Raw genomic sequence first — 22227 nt, 5'->3', positions numbered from 1 at the left:
ATTCACCATAATGTCACTACGCCCACAGAGCTGTACACGTCTCTCCACTCAGGCTCTTTCGCTGCATTTGTCTCACGTTCATAATTCACTTTAGTTAGTTACTTGTGTGCACCCGTGGTTTTACCGTTCTTCGGTTAGCAAACTGAATATTTGTCTTTCGGTTAACTATCCCGCCTTTCGCATCTCATTTACGTTTTATATTTCTCTCTCTCTGTCTATACCGTCCTCCGCCAAATGCGACACCTCTATCGAACTGATGAGCTGAGAGTCTGAGACTTCGAAATTTGGTTAAATCACACATCTGCGCATTCTATTTGTCAGTTATTTGGCCATGGCAAGCAACAGCGACGGGACTAACTATTTCTTTTCTTAAGGACGGAGATCGAGGCGAGCTTAGGGGAAGGGCGGCTCGGCGTTTGTTCGTTAGCCGCATGTCCCCGCCGGAGCCCCCTAACCCGGCTCCCCTGCAGGCCTCGCTCCCCGCCGCAGGCACTGACCTGCGACTTTGGACTGATGAAGGACGGCCTTCGCGCCGAGCGGCGGGCGCTCTCGAAGATGCGCGAGATGCGGTTCGTCTTCGTGAGCAGCGCGCTGTAGATGATGGAGAAGCCGAGGCCGACGCCGAAGCGCTGCGACGCGCACGACGCCGGCGCCGGCTTGAGCAGCAGTACGAACGTCATGAGGTAGCAGATGAGGATGCCCGACAGGAGCAGGTAGCTGAGCTCGCGGCCCGAGGCCTTCACGATGGGCGTCTCGTTGTTGGCGACGAACACGGCCATCGTGGCCAGCGTGAGCACGATGCCCAGGCACGCGATCACCACCGGCACCACGGCGAAGATGGAGTCGAAGCGCATGTACTGCAGCGTCAGGTTGTAGCAGCTGAGCTTGTTCGGGTACGGCCAGCGGCCGTCGCCGCAGTCTGCGCACGTGTACTCGTCGAGCACGTACTGCCACGGCTCGCAGCGGTTGCAGATCCAGCAGCAGGTGTCCCCGGCTTGCACGATCTTGATCTCGCCCACCCCGCACTGGGCGCTGCAGATGGACACCGGCACGCGGCGGCTGTTGCGCGTCCAGCGCACTTCGTCCACGTTGAGCTGGAGCTCGTCCAGCCAGCGGCCCACGGCGCGGTACTCGTAGCGCGAGGTGTTCGGCTGCTGCCGCTGGTAGTTGTAGATGCGGTACGGCGCCAGGCCGTCGCCCTTGGGGTCGAACCGGACGACGCTGCCGGCCAGGTCTGCGTGCGCGAGAGAGAACAGACGACGTACAGAATGTCGGGCAGGTTGACCAGGGGTATACTCACAGTCGCGCTTAGAATAGCGGGCCCGAACAGAATATACTGCGTGGCACCACTTAACTAGAAGGAATAAGTAAGCCTTGTGTCTTAAATTATTTACAACTATTTGTTTCGTGCGTTAAGTGGAAATACTAGACCTTTAAGCCCCAGCAATAACAGTGACAAGCCTCAGAGTTCCGTAAATTACTTAATATAATAGTTTTTCTTCGTTTCGGTTTCGTTTCCGTGAGGATACTGTATCGCGAAGTCTCGACACAGTATGCGACCACGTGGGAGTAGGACATTGCGACGTTTTGACATTCGCTCCAGCTGACTCGGTCGCGTTGTATGCTACCGCTCGTGAGGATGTAGCAGTATAGCCAATGACCGAATACACTGAAGATGTTCGGCTATAACGTACATCCTTTTGTTGCCCTCTTCGTGTAGAATATATCGAAAGGTCGAACAAGATTTCCCACAATCTTCTTTCTTTTTTTCAGACTTCATGCATTCAGGCTGATCAGTATTTCTACGCCTGATGTCGACGTGACTAACACATCATTCAAAGCAAAAAAAAAAAATAGCGTTATGCCTGCGCTGTCTTGAAATGCAACAGAAAGCGTTAGGCACGAAACTTTCACTGAGAAGTCGCTACTCAATTCTGTATCCACACTGGCCGCGGGCTCGTTTGAAAGCAACTTCTCTCTCATTGCTTTTGCTCCTGCAGCTTTCGGAACGGAGCGACTTCTAGAGCGAGAACTCATTCGCGTGTCACTGATCGATGACGCCGGAGACACGTCCACACACCCGTCAAAACGTCCGCGTCGCGTTCTCCGGAACGTCGGCTCGAAAAAGCCCGGGCCTACACACGCGGAGTATCATCCTCGGTGTTGTTGCCGGATTTCAGAAACAGCGTTTCCGTCCGCTCCTATAGATGGTCGTGTCACGTCTCGTCATCGCCACTGTCCCCTTACACTGTCTCGCTCGAAACTGAGGCACATCGTTCTTCATTTTTTGTTTTCTTCGCGTAACAGAGATTAAAGAAAGGCGGGAGGGAAAGCGCCAGGACAGGATCGCGGAGCCTTCGCCACTCTCGTTGCATAACGCCGTGCACCCAGGAATGAAGAATGAGGCAGCGAGGACGTTCTCATTCTTCAACCTCCGAGCGCGGTATAGAGACACCCACGCGACGATTGCTGGGGCGAAAGAAAATTTGATGTCCCCACATCCCTCCCCCACTCTTCCGTGGCCGACTGCGAGCGTTTCATTCCGTCCGCAATCTCCTTCCGGCCTTTCCCCACTTCAACTTTCTTTTTTTTTTTTTCGCACTCATTTTTCGCGCTTCCGATAATGAATCTCCAGCCGCCGAAACGTGATGCCACCGGTCGGGCACTCTTACGACGAGGAAATGTGAGCAACAGCAGCAGCAGTCGACCGACGATGACGATGACGACGAGGTTCGCATAGGCAACGGCCTAGCTTCTGCTGCTGCCGTTATGGCGCTCGCAGTAACTGGCTCCGCGCGTTCCGCCCCCCCCCCCCCCCCACGTTCTCGGCGGCGTGCAGTGAACCGCGACGAACGGCGCGTGCCTCTCGTTCTTGCTTCTCAGTTTCTCGGGCGAGGGAGATTTAATTTGCATGTATAATGGATTACGGAGAAGGAAGAAGCGAAATAAAGAAAGACGGAAGCTACCAAGCTGGAGACTTGCTTCGCCGAACGCAGTGGAGAGGTAGTCTCGAATCGTGCACCCGACTGCTTGGCTAGCAGGAGCCTAAGGGCGTGCTTGCTATGCTGAGGCGTGTAGTCGCGCGAGCGGAAGCGATGTATGAACTTTAAAAACCGGTGGCGCTCGGCCCGAAAGGTCGTCGGGCCTCGCGACGCCAGCAGAAGGTGTAAACGTCATCGTTCTTCCCTCTGTTGGTGCGAGAGTACTGCGATCACATATCACTCCTCTTCTATTCTTTCTCGCCGCTTTACCGCTTTCGTCGTTCCTTTTTTTCTTGTTTCTTTACTCTTCCCACTTTACGTCGAATTCGCCTCCGCGCTTTTTAATCATTATTAGCCATCCTTAAATAATTCATCATTTCCTTTCGGCAGGGTAATTTTCTTTCTTTTTTTCGTTCTCAGCACAGACTCAATCAATTTCCAACCGAGCTGCTTCTGTTACTGCGACGAGTTGAAAGCGAACAGGTGATGGATTTCGGCTCGCTTCGACGTGACCCACGAGGGTCGCATTTCGGCGGTACTTAAGCACGAGCACCGTCACACTCAAGGCCATTACTGTCGGCGTTGAATGACACATGCGACTGAAGTGACACAGTGTGGAACGCGGCATTAATTCAACGATCGCGTGCGCCTCTGTACGTACGCGAATGGTTTCTCAAAATGGTAACCTGTACAGTTAGGCGGCCAAGAGTTTTGGTATTACATGCCGTGGTGGCGTAGAGGTTATGGCTTTGCGCTAGTGAGCCCTAGGGCGCGGGATCGAATCCCAGCCGCGGCGGCCGCATTTCGAAGGGAGCGAAATGCAAAAAACGCCCGTGTACCATGGATTAGGTGCACGGGTGCACGGGATTAGGTGCACCACCTGGGATTCAAGAATCACAGGTGGTAAAAATTAATCCGGAGTCCCTCACGACGGCATGCCTCATAATCAAATCGTGGCTTTGGCACGTAAAACACAGAATTTAATTGACTCAATTTTTAGTTTTGGTATTAACCTTACGTGTTTACTTAAGGAACAGAGATTTTTAGACACTGCACTGCATAGGTGTGCCCACTGCATAGATTTGCACCGGAAGTTATCTCAGCGCTGCGGCAGAAATATGGCGTCGACGTATATTCGGAGAGAAAACAACGGGGAGGAAAGAGGGAAGGATGTTGGTCGGAGTAAAATCTGGATCGGGCTAACCACTTTGTTCTGAGCGAAGGGGTAAAGGGCTCGCTAGGTAAGAGAAGGCGAAAAGAGTAAAAAGAAGGTGCGCGCGCAAAAGCGAGGAAGACCGAGGCGAGTGTCCTTACATGTCACATATTCCGCAAGCCGCAAAAAGAAGTACAAGAGGTCGAAAGCGGTCTGCGCCGTGCCCCAGAGCCCTTTCCCTATACGATACGTAAAGTAGTACCCCGGCAGAAAGGTTACGTCGATGTGTATCTCACGGTAGTAATTCTCGGTGGTGGGTGATATCAGCGGTGCCCTCCCTTTCTCCCATGCGGCAGTGACCTATTTTTCAATAGACTATATTGCATTTGAACGCGGGAGCACCCCCCCCCCCCCCCCCCCCCTCTTCTACCAGCTTTGAGCGTATAGCGCAGGCACGGCTCTGCGAGTTGCGGGACCATGTGGAATGTAATTCTATTTTCGGCTTAGCGTGGCGTCGTGTGAAGCCTCAGCGAGCACATTTCACACTGCCGCGTACCCGTGTTGCAATCGCACCGACAAAATGTCGCGCGCACTTGCAGGTTTGGATAATATTAGCGCATTCATATAACCGATAACCCGATGGTAGGGTTCTTCGAGCGCCGCCCTATAATACACACAGAAGCAAGGCTCGAATTAAACAATGTTGTGTATTAATAAATTTTGCAGATCCAACGCAAGCTATTTTGATCTATGTGAAGAAAATATTTAGTGATTGAGGATGCCTGTTTGATGTTATATAAAAAAACGGATTTGTTTTGGTTAGGCTTGATGTGCCTTAGTAGAAATCGCAGTGCGAAGCGCCCATCTTGGAGGATCGGCCCAGAACGGGCACACACCCACTGCCACATACTGAGTGGCCAAATCAACGAATCCGACAAATGTATGTCACCATTCTATTAACATAGCGGTCTTAGTTAAGGATACCTGTGAGAAGACATTATATGATCAAGTTTTACAAGAAAGTTATTATTATTTTGTTACACAGCACAGAGGTGGGCATACGTGGCCAGCATACAAGGCTTATCTAAGCTACTACACCGCTACTCTCATGTAGCATTCGCATATATGCCGTGAAATATATCCAGCGCCATAGAAACTGCCGCGAATCGCTGACCCCTGTCGATTCAATATGTTCTCTTAAGTCCATTAAAGTTCCTTTTCTGACCCAGCCGCCAAGCAGCCACGCCAAACCCGGGAAAGTGGGCAAAGAAAGCTTCTTTAATAATTAATTGATCAAATAATATCCATGCTTCCTGATGTGACGGCAGCACTTCGGGGTTACGTACATAAATGACTGCTTAATATAATAATCAGTCCCCCGCTTGCACGAAAGCAAAGTCGGCTTCTCCTCACACTGTTGCGGGAAAGCCACAGATTTCGCGAATGCTTCCGCGCCGAGCTGCCGCACTCGCGTGCACTGCAGGCACGCAGTTTTGTCGAGAGGCGCGTCGCACTGGCGCTGCGCTCACCTTCGAACGTGACGTTGAGCAGGTACTTCTTGTACAGCACCCCACCGTCCACGTCGCGCATGGCGCTGCAGTAGAGCTCGTTGCGCGGCTCGCACAGGTGCTCCCACACCTTGTGGAGCGCGTGCGCCATGGCGTACACGGCGTCCAGCACGAACTGCACCTTGGTCTCCTGCAGGTAGCCGACGGACTCGTCGAGCCGCAGGTTCTTGGAGCAGGTGGGCAGCGCGCTGCCGTTGCCGCTCCTCCTGGTGGTGGTCGCGGCCGCGCTGCCGGCCTCGTCGTCGTCGCGCACGACGCACTGGAACACGTCTTCCCAGTACTCCTTGAACCACGGGTTGCGCCGGTTGTTCTCCACCGTCAGGTTGCGCATGTACGCGTCGAAGTCCGGTATGAAGCGCGACTCGAGCTCGATGGTGATGGCGCCTTCGGCCACCTCCTCGAGCCCTTCGACGAGCTTCTCCTGCTTACCCCAGCCGTCGCTGGCCACCCAGACGAAGTCCTCGGTCCGGTTGGCCCGCTTGGCGGCCGCGAGGACGCCCCGCGCGTCCTCGGCCCGCGTGAAGAGGATGACGCCGCGGGCGGTGGCCTTGAGCAGCAGGTTCTGGTAGATCTGGTCGAAGGTGTCCGGGGTGGCCGAGTGCGGCACCTTCTCGTTGACGGCGATGCAGATGTTGCGCGCGCGGGCCTCCCGCGTGAAGGCGGTCATGCCCGAATCGCCGTACTGGCCCTCGGACGTGACGAGAGATACGTAGGACCAGTTGAAGCGCTGCACCACGTCCACCATGGCGAGCGCCTGGAACGTGTCCGGCGGCACGGTGCGCGCGAAGAAGTCGTAGCGGGTCTTGTCGCTTAGCGAGGTGCCCGTCGACGCCGGGCTGATCTGGGGGATACGGAAGAGCCGCAGCAGGTTGGCCACCTGGGTCGTCGCAGAGGGAAAACAAACAAAATACCACGGAGCTATAACGCGAGGTTTCCTGCAGAAGATCAAATACTAAACGGCGACAAAGGGACGAGTCCATTCCTGATAGTTCGAAGGATTTCTTCAAGTTGCAGCAAACGAACGGCCTTGCAGTAAAGATAGCTGCATTGAAGAAAGTGCATCGGATGTTTCTGAATACCATACGTATAAATATTTCAAATACAAATTTTACTCTAAAACAAGCGAAATGGTCTGCGCTGGATCCATGAAAGAAGACGAAGAAGTGGGCTGGGGAAGAAGTGAGGATGAAGAAGTCATGATCCCCCAATTAGCCATCGAAAATATTCAGCTCATAGAGATGGCATGGTATCAATAGTAACGTGGACAGAATTTCAGCACCCAACATTCCCGTGGAAAATCCAGTGGTGTTCATCAAGGCAATCAGAAGTAGTGATCACGAGATTACGCTGCCATGTCCCTCCATTAAACCTATATTTACACAGGACTGGTCTGACGCTATCGTCTCTGTGGCCCATACTTCCAAGGAACAGAATCCCTAGATCACTATTTTTGTTATGTCGCCAATAGAAATTGTTAAGAAAAAAACTTATCAAAATTCTGCTGGCTACATTAGGGTCAATCTTATCATCAGAAATAATACTACCCTTTCGTGCGTCATTTATAAGTCAGCCACAGGGACGTGTTTGATGCCGTTTGCGGTTACATACAGTCAACTATACGAATAACTTTTTGAATGCTCTTTAGTTATTTATTTGCTTTTGTATGTTTTTCTTGTTTTAATCGACTATGTAACACTTAAAAAGATTAAGTAAATGTTTCAGCACACAATTCTTCGCCAATCCCCCAGTGTAGGTATGAGACATAATATGATGCGATCATGATCATCATAATCATCATCATCACCATCATCACCACCACCACCACCACCACTATAATCATTATCAATTACATTAAGTTGTGGGAAGGAACAGAAGTGCTCCAGTTTGTCAATGGGAAGTATCACGTACCACTAACTATGGTTCAAAGGATTATTCATCTGTACCACTACATTCCTGCATCGGGCGGACATGATGGCTTCTGGCGCACTTATAATTGCTCATGAGATTCACATGGCCATGCATGAAAAACGACATCAGCCATTACATCTGCACATGCCACTTCTGCCAGGTGAACAAAGTTAAATTCAAGCAATCGACAGACAATATGACAAACCCTGAATATGCAAGCGTCCCGTTCGAAGTAATTGATTTGGAATTCGCGGAGCTAAAAAAGAAGGGGAACGGAGTCAAGCGAACGCTAGCCTTCCTGCTCTCCATTAATTGCGGCTAAAGCTGGCAAAGAAGGCGCAAACAACGTCATCGATCTCCTCAACGTTGAATGTTTTAAACAAACGAAGACGCTAGTCCTCGACAACGGGCCGGCTTTCCGGAGTCCCAAGTTATCAAAGTGAGGACAGGATCACAGGATAATGATCAAGTATTTTTCTGCATACCACTCGGCAGCAAACGGCCTAGCGGAACGTGCCATACGAGACGTCAAGCAGTATCTGAAGATGTTTCCAAACTTAGCCGGTGGCTGGAAGTGCTGTGTCGAGGCCGCTGTGAAACATCACAACAAATCGTACACGACTCGTTTAGGCTGCAGTCCTCATTTTGCCACTTCGGGCACAACGCCTATATTTCCTTCAGATCGTTAGCTAGACCTCCTAGAGAACCTTGAACTCACTTAAGCAAAGAAAACTGTGAAAGAACAGGAGGTCTACAAGTGACGCATGAAGAGAAACTCTGATAAAAGGCACAGTAGCGAGATACCGGACAAACAACCTGGGGACTATATCATTGTTGGGAAAGGAGCTGTACCTTCAGATTCTAAATTTTACGGAACCTTTCAAGTGATTATGACTGCATCCCAACATGGAATATTGAACGTCTGGTGCACCGGAGCCTCGGGTCAAACGAAGTGCGGCTCTATTGGAAACATATTTAAGTATTACCCCAGCAGGTGTAATGAAAAGAAGTCTGGAAGAGTGTAGTGGTCTTCGTTGGATGCACGAAAGAAGACGAAGAAGTGGGCTCGGGGAGAAGTGAGGAGGGAGAAGTTAGAATAAAATGGTGGACGACACCCGTCTCACTTAGATTATGTCTTTTCTACTGCCATTCTAGATAAGAATGCTGCAACAAATACCTGAAAATTATTGTAGAGGAGGCAGTAGTGAAGTACTTCACGACTACACTACTTACTTTTCTACTTGAGTGCTCCTGAAAAATATTAGGACTAGTTGAAGACTAATGCGGACAATGCACCGTTGGTCACATCTCTCTCTGGTATGCACCATTACTGTTTATTTTTTAATGCGAAGCATTCTTTGCCTCAATCTTGGCACTTTGCGGCAGGTAAGTAAGCGGGTAAGTAGGTTCCTGTCTTGCATCGCTGTAATAAAAAGAAAACGTGTGACCGATGGTAGAATCGAACCTCGACCGTCGAGAACAGCAGCCATGTGCTCCGACCAATAGGCTACGATCGCTTTTTGTATTTATTGTCTGTTTTGTACTACCATATCAAGCAACAAATTGGCATTTGAGAAAATAATATAAATTAGTAAATTTTCAGCACCAAGAGCCAGCCTTACTGGGCTGACTATATATGTTCGGAATTCTTTGAGCGCGGTCAAGGGTTCCACCCTCGACAGCCACGCAGGTTTTACAAATTTTACAATTTCTACAAATCTGGACATGCATTCTCGAAAAAGCATTCGTGCAAGCCGGACATCCAGATCGCTTCTCTTTTATTTATTGCCTTTGCACGATCGCACGCATAGTTATCTCGTTCCAAAGCCAGCCAACTGTTTGAAACGCTCGGCGCGTGCACTCCGTGGAATCTAATCTTCTTCCCTTGTGACAGTTACCGCTCTGAGGCGCGTGTTGTACTACACTATCTCCAGGACCGGCCCACTTTCGTCAGTACTCTCATCGTAGCGCCCTACGTAGATATTGTGCGACGTTGTACCGACTTCGGGGTCGCCCAGGTTAATCAGAATTTAAGATTTGTTAGCCAGAATGCAAACGCCATCGTATTTTTAACATAGACCACATGACATAGCCATAGGTGCGCACGACTGCATATACGTAATCGCTGATGACGTCACATTCCAGGTTTCTCTCGCTTATGCTCGCCCACTACCTATGCCGAAACCGACAATTGCCATGTCGTGAGCACTCGTTGGTACACGCGGTATCAATTTGCGAAACCACAAGCAATGTTAGATAGCAAAGTATTTGCAAAATGCTTGGCATAACATCGATTCCCACAGCGCGCGAGATTTGCACAATATCTTTTAGTTCTACAGTCACGTGAAAGAGGTGCAATGTAGAGGTTTCCGGTTAGTTACGAGATACTTGCATGATGGTTTGGGGAATGTCACAATAGAACCTTAAAAGGATAGTTTCAAGACTTAGCCGAAGGAAAACAACCTCATTACGACGAAGAACAGCGAGGAAGACCTGAGCGCAAACGTTCAGTCATGATAGGTAGCGCCTTCCTCGTCTAGCACAAGGACAACACCGACCGAAAGAAGACACAACATGTCGCCAGTGTCAGGTTGTGCCTTTTCTTCTCTCGGTCGCGGTGTTGTCCTTGCGCTGGTTCTCGCGACGCAACACACCGACTTGCCCAGTTAATCATTCCGCAGTCTTTGTTACCCGCCCCGCCTTTCAGTTATCCGTTTCTCGTTCTCTCTACATAAGCATAATGAACCAACTAGCTCATCAACAACAAGCAACTGTGACCGTCCGCGCATACCTGGAGGGATACCTCCGAGTAGGAGCCGCCGACGACGCCGGTGATGGCGCGGCTGCTGAAGCGTAGCTTGGGCGGTGCCCCGTCCGAGCACTGGAATGCGTTGGTGTCCACGGTGTTGAGCGAGGCCCGGATGAACTCGAGCGACTGGTTGAGCGCGTACGTGTCGCTCGAGCAGGTGTCCAGGATGGTGGCCCCGAGCCGGATGCCGCCAAGCAACGACGGGTCCGCGTTGATGCGGTCGATGGCGAACAGCATGGCCTCCAGCCGCTGGATACCGCGGTCCTTGTTGATCTTGCCGCACCTGGTGCGCTCGCCCTTCTCGTGGATCGGAAACAACCCGCCCAGCACGATGTCCCCCGGAACGTGCGCCTTCATGGCCCAGCCGCCGGGGGGCTCCAGCCACAGCCAGGGCCAGAGCCAGAGCCAGAGGATCGGCCGCGCAGCCGGCCACGCCCACCAGCCCCGGCGCTTCAGCATGTCGCAGCAGCCGGCGCCACGCCCAGCGGCCCGCTGCCTGCCACCTGCGTCGTGTGGAAACGAACTCCGTTAGCACAGTAAACAGCGCCATTGAGCCAAATAATCGTGCAAAACAACAATTTACAGCACCTTGTATTAGAATCAAATAGAATTTTTGTTGAACATGGGTGAAAGTTCTAGTGAATCTGAGTGACATGCGCGGCAGTATATATGCTCCTTGTGCTTGCGCCTTTGCGCATGGCAGGCACTCACAATTTCGACTCCGCTTACAGCGAAATAGGACTGTGGATGCATACACACAGATAACACAGTTATGGACTGAATTACAGTATATAGAGAGCGGGATTAAATGAAGCTTCCGAGGCTGAAGGTAGGGAGGTTTACGCTATGTGAATTCCGTGCCACCTTGGCTGCTGTGGTGCAAAAGCGTTGTATTTTAAGCATGGAAGCTGCGCTCGAACGTCACTGTCTTTTTTTCTACAGCAAGCTATAGCTACAAACCGAGCCATAACCTGTGTTCTACGCTTACTACGCTACATTCGTATATTCTAGTGCGCCTTGAAAACAGGCAAATGTCCCTTCTGCACTGGTTACCCTAGAAACACGTAGACTCGCGATAAAAGGTTCGGAGATATACCGCGAAAACGTTATTTTCTGCAGCCTAGGAGTTCAGGCTGAAATCAAGGGCCTTTTCCACCAATGTAATGCACTGAGACACCTTGACATTGCATGGCTGTGGTGGAAGAAGAAGTATTTGCTGATGACATGGCTTCCAGACTTCGACGCCCTGCTCTACATTTGTCGGCACCGCTTCGACACACAACCAGCCAGCCGTTGTGCAATGTTTAATCTCGCTCCCAGCGTCCACGCGATGAATGTGCGGTAACTGTCGTCCGTGTTTATGGACTCCCCCTCGCCTGCCCCCTTTGCGACACAAAAACAAGTATTTTTGTAGTATATTCGAATTGTGGAAAATAAAGAATAACGAATTGACTAACGGATTAGGGCTTTCTCCTGACTTTACCGGAAAAACGGAAGCGGGTTTCCGTGCAATGGTTGTTTGTGCGTCATCACGAGACGGGCACTGAGCACTTGTAACGAAGGCTGTCATTTCGAGACCGGAAGTCAAAATAATGAGCTCGATAATTGGAAGCTTCTGTAGCTGCGAAAGCGCGAAACATTAACTTTGTCGTGAGGGATTTGTGACGACTAACCAGTGAGCGAAACGGGACTAGCAGCCCGGCTGGCAGAAGAGTGCACTCAGCTGTTGCTTCTAACGAATCCAAAACTCTAATGCGGATTAAGAGCTCAAGCTACCAGCTAAAAAGCGTCTGCACGTATGTAACACCAGTTACTTTTCGTAGAGCTTAATGTCATAGAGGTCGCATCAGCACAGCTGCACTAGTGGAATTGCGTAAAGCATGGAAAGGAAACGGCATGTATTGACCGACAGCAACGTATATTGGTAAATAGCAGCATATATTCACCGCTCCAACTTTGTCGTCTTAGAGATGGAAAATTCCGCTTGACGTCGCACTCACAAAGCACGCTGGTTGTAGACGGCATATGTTCACAAGCAGGCTAAAGTTTTGCACAGACATACTTGCAGATAATTCGATTCAGTCATATCTTTCCTCTGCGTTCTCAAATTGGCAGGTTATTTCCTCCTAACAATGACTCACCAGTTTCTTTCACTCTCGCTGCGTGGTTTTGCCATCGCGTTCCTAGTGTCGCGTGAGAACACGCTAGCGATATCAAATAACACATGTTTCATGAAAGTGTGGCAATACCCTCCAGAAATACTGGCCCGTCGTGTATCAATTGGTAGACACGCTAATAAGTCACTATTGACACGTTTTAGAATTTAACTCGTCACCGAGAACGCATCTGGAAGATTCTACGACGCATATTTAAATGAGGCGAGGCGCAAGCGGCCGCCATTCAATTCGACGACAGCCTACCATATTGCTTGTTATTGCTATCAGCAGCGCCGAGCAGTATCGTAGCTTATACCGCACAAGTTCTCCCGATCACTTGCTTACACCTTATTCCGTCACTGCTTATCTGCGTGTCCGCTTACCTGTGCGCTGTCACAGGTATATATGCGTGAAAATATAGGCTACCAGCCGTCGCTTTGAGATTGACGAGGTCGCCAAATATAATCGTTTGGTATGTGCCGTTTACTAACCCAAAGAAAAAACAGCAACATCGACTGGAGGTTACTCGATGTGGTCAGCGACAGATCTGTAAACAGCACGCGGACGCGGACGAAGGGCACCGTAACGCCCTGTTTGGAAGCTCAGGGCAGGCTGATATGCCCGTTTACATAGCGAAAACAGCGTTTTCGCTGTGGCTATGACAGATCGCGCCACCGCTCCATTGCACGGGAATCGATATGCTTTGAGTGGCATCACGCAGGCGATATCAGCTTCGTATTTATTGTCGACGAACGACGAAACCGGCGAACGCTACCTACAAACACTGCATTCAACCAATATTACTGGCATTATTTTATCTCAGTGCAAAATGCTAACGCGAAGGAGCAAGTCGTTTAGCAGAAAGAGACACGCATGTATTATTAAGGCAACAGTCAGTATGTGAAGACACTGGATTCTTGAAGGCTGCGAAAAATCGTGTTACTCGAAATAAGCACCTGCTCGCATTTCACGTTTCCTGATGCTATATTGTTTAGGACAACAAGATTAACAACTGCTGCGTTTTCGCGACCAATCCTCCTCAGCAGAGTACTGCATAGAGAAGGCTTGATTTTAGTTCTATACCTTCCAGTGGAACACCAATAACACGACTGAGTCACAAGCCCAAGTAGACAAGGAGCTCTGCTCATGTGAAAAAAATTAAATCGAGAAAAGGGAACTCACACGTCTCAAATAAAACATCGCTATATGGCCGGTCGCGCCTCGTTATCATATCATAATCACTGCTTTTATTTACCAAAGAATGTATTCCTCATTATCCATTTTAAGCAATGTTGAAGTCGACGCTTTCAAGAAACTCAATGCCATGTCTTTGAATAACTTCAGCTCTGGTAGGAGCTGGTAGAAGCCTGTTTTTTCTTTGCCGACATTATATGCGTATGGTAACAAAGAAACGAGTGACACGAACCTGAGTGCCTACTTAGAATGCGCGGCTTTAAAGGACACAGTAAGCACTCAGCAGATATGTTTTGCGCTACGGACGATCCGACGAATTCGCCACATGTATAACGAGCAACTTGCCAGCCCAAGTCTTTTGCCGTTAGAGGTTTCTTTCTAAAGCGACCATCGGATGCGAATTTTTATCGTAGCGTGAGCGAAATTTCGAATGTCCCAATGGAACGTGCCCCGTTCTGCCTGCTTGGAGCTTTATACAGCGTTAAAGAAAAGAAGAAAAAGAAAGAGAGGAAGGGAAAACAGCGTGGAACCAGCGTTACATCAAGAAGAAAGAAAACATTCGTGCCGGCAAGCAAATCAGCTCTGTCGTTGCTTACGCGAAGCCTTATGCACTTCGGAGGCCAATCAAGCAATGAACTCCTCTTGCGCTTTCATCCCTAAGAAATTCGCATTTACGAGGACCCCGGCTCACTGATTTTAAATCTCGACTCCGTTGCTCATTCGCTCTCGCGTCTTCTCGCGTCTTCTCTCGCTTCGTGTTCCCGCTTCTCGCAGCCCTAGTTCTCGCGGGACCTCGAACGGCGGCCATTTCGCTTTTAACTTTGTAGCGTACAGCGCCGGAGCACACAGGCTCGGGTGTGACACGCACCGCGCCCGCATTTCGCGCCGCTGCTCGTTGTTTACGAGTCGACAGCAACGTTGAGATCGATGCGGCATAGCTCCAGAAAAGGAAACAGGTTGATACTCGCGGCCAGAAAGAAAGTGCAGAGCCGGTTGCTTACGTTATGCCGGTTGTCGCACGCGCTCTGCCGAGATTCGGGGTGAGACTTGGGGCGTACATGCTCGGAATGCCCGGAGCCTGACGACGTCGCTGCATACATATCTCTACATCTGGCTTTCGAATGTAAACCTACTTCGGGTCGTCTTCGCACCGCTGTTTCCCCCGTACAACCTCATCGCAGTCGACAGTCGTTACACAGCGGCTCGTGATACAATATGCGCTTGTAAACTGCCCTACGAGCGAGTTGCACGACAACGCTGAGAATAGAAAACGCCGCAGTGCGTGTCCAGCCTGCCGAAGCCCCATTCGTTTCTGCATGCGTTGACAAGTAGGCGTTCTTTGGAGGTGCATAGTTTCAGCCTGAACGTGTATGTGTATATAGGCCTTCAGCGCACGTCGCCGGGCTCGGGGCCCGTTCGGAGTCGCGAGTTGTCAGCATGCATGCATCGCATGTGCGGAGGGTTCGAGAGACTCTGCATGCAAGGGCCGCCGCTGCGTCAACCGGGTGTCGTACCGCGATAGGACGCACGCGCAAACGCGTCGCCGCCGCTAGAAATGTGGTGAGTGAAACGCATTCCCTTTTATTTTTCTTTGCGCATATTGCTGACGCGTACACGACGTCGCTCGACGCGTCGCTACACTTTGCGCACGCTGACTTGCTGATGCGGTTCGACGGCGGCCGACTCTGGGCTTCCGTGCTCTGACGGCGCACTGCGAAGGTGCTTGAAAGAGTCGCATAAAAAAAGAACGCATGAAGAAAGAAGTAGCCGCGCGCATAACCGCCCCGTGCGCTAGCGAACGTGAGGCTACTTCGCTTTCGGCTCTGTTCGTAGGAAACTCTCGATGCTGGAGAGTACGAACGAATAACGTGTTATCTTTGTGCATTTTGCATGAAAGACGTAAAGGGTGTCTGGATACAGAGAATGGCCTGAATAAATGTGCGAAAACGGTTTTAAACGTTAAGAAGGCCAACGGCAATAGTAAAAAGGAACTCAAAGTAGGAACAGGGCTATTCAGGCACTACATATCTTGTTCGGTTTTTGGCAGTATACAAAGGAATGTCATACCGCGATGCCGCGTCATATTTGGGAAACCGCTCAGCCGCGAAAATGACGCGCAAGCCAACAGAGGCTACCAGGAGCGCTGGTCGGTGTTTTGTTTGGAGAACCGGAAATCGAAAGAAAATAGTCCCCATCCGAATACACGGCGCGATTTCGGCATTCCTTCTCGTCGTGCGTTTCTTCTGGGCACTGACCCGTCGCGGTATATTTCATGACTCCGGTGCTGCTGCTGCTGCTCGCTCGAGCTAGCGGGTTCGATCCCGCGCCTACGGGGCTGCATTGTGATGAGGGCGGTGCGCAAAAAAAAAAAAAAAAAAAACACTCGGGTGCTTAATTTAAGTGTATGGTAAATAACCCAGAGTGCTCCCGCACTGCGCACAGCGGAATTTCTTGAAATTTTTATTTTCTGGGCACCGGAGCGCCGAGAGAGAGAGAGAGAGAGTGAGAAAGAAAGAGAGAGAGAAAGGAAGAGAGAGAAGGAAAGAGAGAGAGAGAGTAAGGAGAGGAAAGGCAGGGAGGTCAACCAGACGAGCGCTCGGTTTGCCACCCTACACTGGAGGTAAAGGAAAGGGGAACAGAAAGAGGAAAAGAGGGAGAGAATGAACACTGAGGGCACGTGGGTTGATACACAGGGACACGGTAAGCGGTCTCCTAAACCATGCACTGCATAAGGTAGCGTTAATAAGAGTGTTCAACTATATAATGAATGGTAAAAAATTTGGCACCGACAGCTGAATACAACTGAAAGAACAGTTGCGGCAGATTATGCAGCTTTAATCACTGCTCTACATACGTCGAACACATCGCGTTACGTCTTCCAGCTGCCAGGAGTTCTCGGCACACTTTTAGAGCGTTTCAGAAAAAGATTACAACAACGAATATCTATTGATATATAATTATTACACCTGAAAGACTATCAACTATCGGCCTTTTAAGTAAAACACAGTGCACAAACATTTATTTTGTGCATGTGCGCACAATGTACAACATGCTTTACTTCTTAGAACTGAGACTACTGCTAATAATAAATAATAAACATCCCGGAGCTTTACGTGTATATGAACCACAATCTGATTACGAGGCAGACCGTAATGGGGAATTCCGGATTATTTTTGACTACCTTGAGTTCTCGAACGTGAACCCGATGCACGGCACACGGGCGTTGCCGCATTTCGCCTCCACCGAAATGGGGTCGCCGTGGCATGGAATCCATCCCACGACCTCGTGCTTAGCAGCGCAATGCCATAGCCATTAAGGCACCGCGGTAGGCACTACACTACCGGTGCTACTACATTTTATTTCTCAGTGTGCGTGGAAGTCCAATGCCTAAGTATGCTCAACACATGCTGCACGTTACTCATGTGAGCGCCAAGGTGCTGTGGACACAGATAGCTGTAGCAAATAAGCAAATAAGGCTTTTTAACCACTCAGCTTAGTTGATTTAGCAGGCACGTACACGGGCTTGACGCGGTGATGCGCAAGTCTTATCTTAGTTTTTGGGGGTCCTACCACATAGAACTCTTCTTTTCTCTTCTTCTTCAGCTATTATTATTATTATTATTATTATTATTATTATTATTATTATTATTATTATTATTACTATTATTATTATTATTATTATTATTATTATTATTATTATTATTATTATTATTATTATTATTATTATTATATGATGCTCGGGAGATGTTTGCGCCTTTAGTTGACTCCGGCTACACCTTTTCACACAGAGACGCACAAATAATATTGGCCATATAAGTGAAAAAGGAATCACATAAATATACACTACACTAACACAAAGTACAAACACATAAGTACACTAAAGTCAACGCAGCGTACAGTTACGTGCTCTAAAGTCTGGGAACATAGGGAAACACCGAGTAGGTTCCCCCGCGGAGGTTCATGAATTCAGGCATTGAGTAGACCAAAGTCAAACCAAATTAAAGACAGTAAGCTTAAGACAGAAAAATAGTGTATTCAATAGTTTCCGCGAATGTCGCTCACTTCTAGAGATGTTTGGAGCGCCATTAAAGCTAGTCTTTGGAATGAATATGCTGGCCATTGACCTAGAGGACCTCGCCGAGGCTGAAGGTTGCGATTGGTAGGGACATTTAGGGATCTCTCCCGCCCAGTTGCATGGATTAAATGCTTCGTCGATAAGTACTACCACAAGGATTTATTGCCCGTCTAAGATAGGGCGCACGAAATGAGACGGTTAACACATTGCCTTAGGCAAGCCTAGGAAGGAAATCCAATTACGGCCAACCGTCGGGAAGACGCTCTCACGTAACAACGATTTCAGCACTATTGGCTGAGTGCAGTTCGAGTGTTGTATGCTAAGGGTGCCGCTGTTATCGTACGTGCAGAGGCTAGCTAGAAGCTGACCTTCGAGAGCCGAATGCCTTCGTGACCTTCACAGGTAATGATAACTAAACAAAGGCAATCAAGTGCGCGTCTATATGGGTATAGCGGGAGGCGCCGTAGACTCATTGCAATTGCAGACTGAAGCCTAACTACCTTACCGAGAAAGTAAGCAGGCCGAGGTTATCTCGAATCCTAGCTCACTCTTCCGTAGTCGGACGAGCGGGCGAGTTTGCGAACAGTGAAAGTAAGGGGCGACTTCTCAGGTGTGGCGAGGCAAGCCTAATCAGGAACCGATCGGGTAGCCAACGGCAAGACAGTCGATACGGCTTCAGGACCATTAAGATTAGGAACTCGAGATTCCGTGCGGGGGAAAACGGGCACTGTTTACTGGAGGCGTTCATTAGGATGCAATGGGAATGGTGGACAGAGGAGGAAATGGTAAGGGGAAAGAAAAACAGAAATAGAAAAGCCCCTTTCTGCGTACTTCGCTTTGCACAGAGAACAACAACATCCCACTCTGCACGCGCGCAGACGCGCCATTGAGTTCGCAAATTGCCTCGCTGTAAAAAGATCCTCGTTCGAAGGCGAACTCGCCTTTTCCGTCTCGCAGATTGCGATGTAAGGGAGGAATACAAAAAACCAGCCCGGCAGCGTAGGAACATGGAAATAAGTGAACTCGAAAGCACATTCCAAATTCACTGAGCACCGGCGTTCTAACGTTGATTTTGGGCCTGTAACAAGGCCAACAACTTATGTTTGAACAAACAGCAATACAACCCCCAGCAATGCATTTCGATCAGGTGCTTTAGAAAAGGAAAACAGTCAAATGCATTGATAAAAATGGCTTTATTCTTGTTTTGTTAGAAAGTGGCGGAGATTCCGAAAGCGATACTCTTCTGGGTGCACCGTCCCACTAATGGCGTAAGTGCAATAAAACAAGAAAACAAATGAGAGATAGAAAAGAAAAGAACATCATGAACAAAAAGACTTGGAAGACACTTTATAAGTACTTTGCTATACAACCACTTAGACCACTAACATTACCCGTTTAATACGGATCACGAGAATGGGAAAATTAAAATTCACTATTGTGAGAAACTTTGCTAGCAAGGTGGTTAACTTTTGATCTTCCTCTCAATAGTAAGAGTCAAAAGTTCTATTTATCTGTAGTACTTTATTTGCACATGCTCGATCTCTTGTACAGCTGCATTTCAATGAGATATTTTTGATGGGGGGACCAAATACATGAGATGGATTCCAACTGCGTACGAATAAATGTTAGATACGCTAGTTTTCGAACGTAGCTAGGGTAGTTTCGCAGGCTTCGGTGTACGAAACCTAATATCTCCTATGCTTTCTTGCAGATTGTTAAAATGTGACAAGACCAGGAAAGATTTGGTGTGAACTGAATTCCCAGATATTTGTACGACATGGCTTTGGACAGGAAGGTGCTAATAATAGAGTAGTAAAAATTAGAAATATCATGCTCGCGGCTAAGAGTTATATATTTACATTTAGTAGAGTTTAGAATCACGTGCCAGTTTTTACACTAATCAACAATAGTGTTAAGATGATTTTGAGGGGTCAGGTGGTCTGTTTCCGAAGTAATCTTATGTTAAAGAACACAGTCATCTGCGAAAGGACCTAAACGGCATGAAATATTATTTGAAAGGACATTAATGTAAATTAGAAAACGTAAGGGTCAAAGCACGCTTCCCTGTAGTACTAAAGTGGTTACGTCATATAGTGGAGAGGAAAAGCCGAAGCCAAGATACTGGCTTGTGGAGAGGAAAAGTTAAGAAGCCAAGATATTGAGAAAGAATCAAGACAAAGGGCAGATAATTTAGTAAACAGCTCGCCGTGTGCAAATCTGTCATATTCTCTTGAGGAATCTAAAAGAATACAACCTATTTGCTGGTTTTCATACATATTAAAATGCAGGTCATTATAAGATCCGAATAACTGGGTATCGCAAACCAGCATGCCTTTCCTAAAGCCATGCTGGTTTGAAAAGAAAAACTCACTTCGTTCCAGTGGGTTGTAGATGTGAGAAGGGATAATATGTTCAAGTAATTTATAGCATATACATGTTAAAGAAATGGGACGATAGTCATCAGGTGAGTTCTTGTTACCCGTTTTGAAGACAGGGATGACCTTGGATATTTTCCAGTCGGTAGGCAGCTCTCAGGATGATAATGATTGCTCAAAGATATCGCCAAAAACCTAGTTGGAAATTGAAATAATGTTTTTATTAATTTTCGAAGTTATGTTGTCTACTCCGACCAGATGAGGATAACTTAAGGTTGTCAATTCGAGATGCAATACCCTCAGGACTAATTCCGATGGCCTTCATGAATGGGTAGTCGCAATCAGGAACAACTGGCATACTGGAATGGTCTTCCTTTGTAAACACTGATGCAAAAAATCTGTTAACCGTAGAGGGGCATTCAGTGTCAGTTAGCGGTAAGCCGTCAGTATTGTGTAGCTATACGGGGTCTTGTTTATTTTTGGGGGATATAATTTTCCAAAACTTCCTTCAATTAGCTTGCAATAGCGACGGAAGATCATGACTAAAATATTGCTTTTGGCAGTGGTATGATAGCGGAGCAGTATGTTTTGAGACACTAGTTATACCTACCCAACGGAGGCGGAAAGGAAGCAGATTTAGCTTTTCTGTACAGGCGCTTCTTTTTATTCCGTAATCGATGTAAGGCCTTGTTGAAAAATGGATTAGTTTTATCATAAAATATGGTAATGAGAAGTGCATGCTTCTCTATCAGCGCAGAAAGTGTGTGTTTGAAATCAACCAGTTGCCCTCGGCAGATTGTTGGTTTCTTAGTGGGAAAAACATCTCATTGATAACTGTGGTAAGCTCAGTGTTAATTTAACCATCTTTTGCTTTACTATAGTCTCGAATCTTCTTAGTTGTTATACCTGCAAACGAACAAGCAACTAGGATATTAAACTGCAACATCTTATGACCGCTAAATGGGTCAAGATCCGTCGGCGCTATGGTTTCGGGAGCAGTGGTTACGACTAAACATAGTATGTCAAAACCACGAGTATTCTTGATAATCACTTGAAACAGGTAGAAATATAGAGTTAGGTTGATGAATTCAGTTGCAGCATGACTAGTTGAAGACAAGTTAGTCTAATCTACTTGAGGAAAATTGCCGCCAAACAAGTAGGTGCATGTCATAGGGCGAACAATAGTAAACAGCGGTAGAAGTGCTAGACCGGAGATTATGAACGAAAGAAATCCGACACTCAGGCGGGCTATAACACACCCCAATAAGTAAATTCGAAGAAATAGTTTTGCAGGCAGCCCGTGCTATTGCGAGATTAGAGTTAGAGGTGACAGCGATGGATGGTAAAGTTCTTTTAATAGCAAGAAGCACCCCGCCCCCTCTTTCAACTGCACGGTCATGTCTGTAGATATTGTACGCATCGGCATTAGGAAAAATTTCACTGCCTTTGATACTGACATGCAACTAAGTTGCAGATGCCGCTATTATGTCAGACTCGACATCTTGAAGAAAAGAACAAATCTGATCGCGTTTAGGCAGCAAGCTTCGGATATTAGAAAATGAAGGAGACAGAGTGTCGGGTCAGAGGGATATGACGTGTCATGAGCACGCTCCCGCGACATCGACACATATCCTAGTTATGGTGTGATTAACGTGACCACATCAGCGGCGCGGTCATACAAACGAGATAAATTTAGATGTCTGAATGCAACGACCAGTCAAGCGAGTAAGTAGAATTTATTTTAAAGCCTTCCTTGTGCTTATTCTCAACGAGACAAAAACTACAATACGACGCAGTGCCCGCGCGCGCATCAACTCTGCCAAGCCTACACGTCAGTTCCCGAGTTTCAGGTGCGTACATAATTGCGCCGTCATAGGTTCCACTCATGGATGTCCTCGGTCGGGGATCGGCGCCTCCGATACTCTCAACTTCACTTTCCTTTTTTTTTACCTTTCCTCGAGTTATTAATTATTCATTAGCGAAACCTTGTCGATGACCCTGTTAGCGA

The 22227-nt window shown here is 48.3% G+C and overlaps 1 protein-coding gene across 9 annotated transcripts in view; it reads right to left on the bottom strand.

Annotated features, from left to right (window-relative positions):
• LOC135908347 (metabotropic glutamate receptor-like) overlaps positions 1-22227 on the bottom strand; it is a 348987-nt gene that overhangs the window by 42732 nt on the left and 284028 nt on the right. For 8 of the 9 annotated variants that reach the window (XM_070539030.1, XM_070539033.1, XM_070539029.1 and 5 more), the window contains 3 exons: positions 10402-10922; positions 5664-6579; positions 498-1234 (listed from right to left, as the gene is read on the bottom strand). In XM_070539030.1, the coding sequence (XP_070395131.1) occupies positions 498-1234; positions 5664-6579; positions 10402-10878 (2130 nt within the window). In that variant the 5' untranslated portion in view covers positions 10879-10922. Of the gene's footprint in view, positions 1-497; positions 1235-5663; positions 6580-10401; positions 10923-12365; positions 12426-22227 lie in introns of those variants that run through there. The other variant, XM_070539035.1, reaches the window with a different exon arrangement.

This window comes from Dermacentor albipictus, chromosome 5 (genome assembly GCF_038994185.2).
Source record: "Dermacentor albipictus isolate Rhodes 1998 colony chromosome 5, USDA_Dalb.pri_finalv2, whole genome shotgun sequence".
Lineage (NCBI taxonomy): Eukaryota > Metazoa > Arthropoda > Arachnida > Ixodida > Ixodidae > Dermacentor > Dermacentor albipictus.
This window is presented reverse-complemented; position numbering and strand designations above follow the sequence as displayed.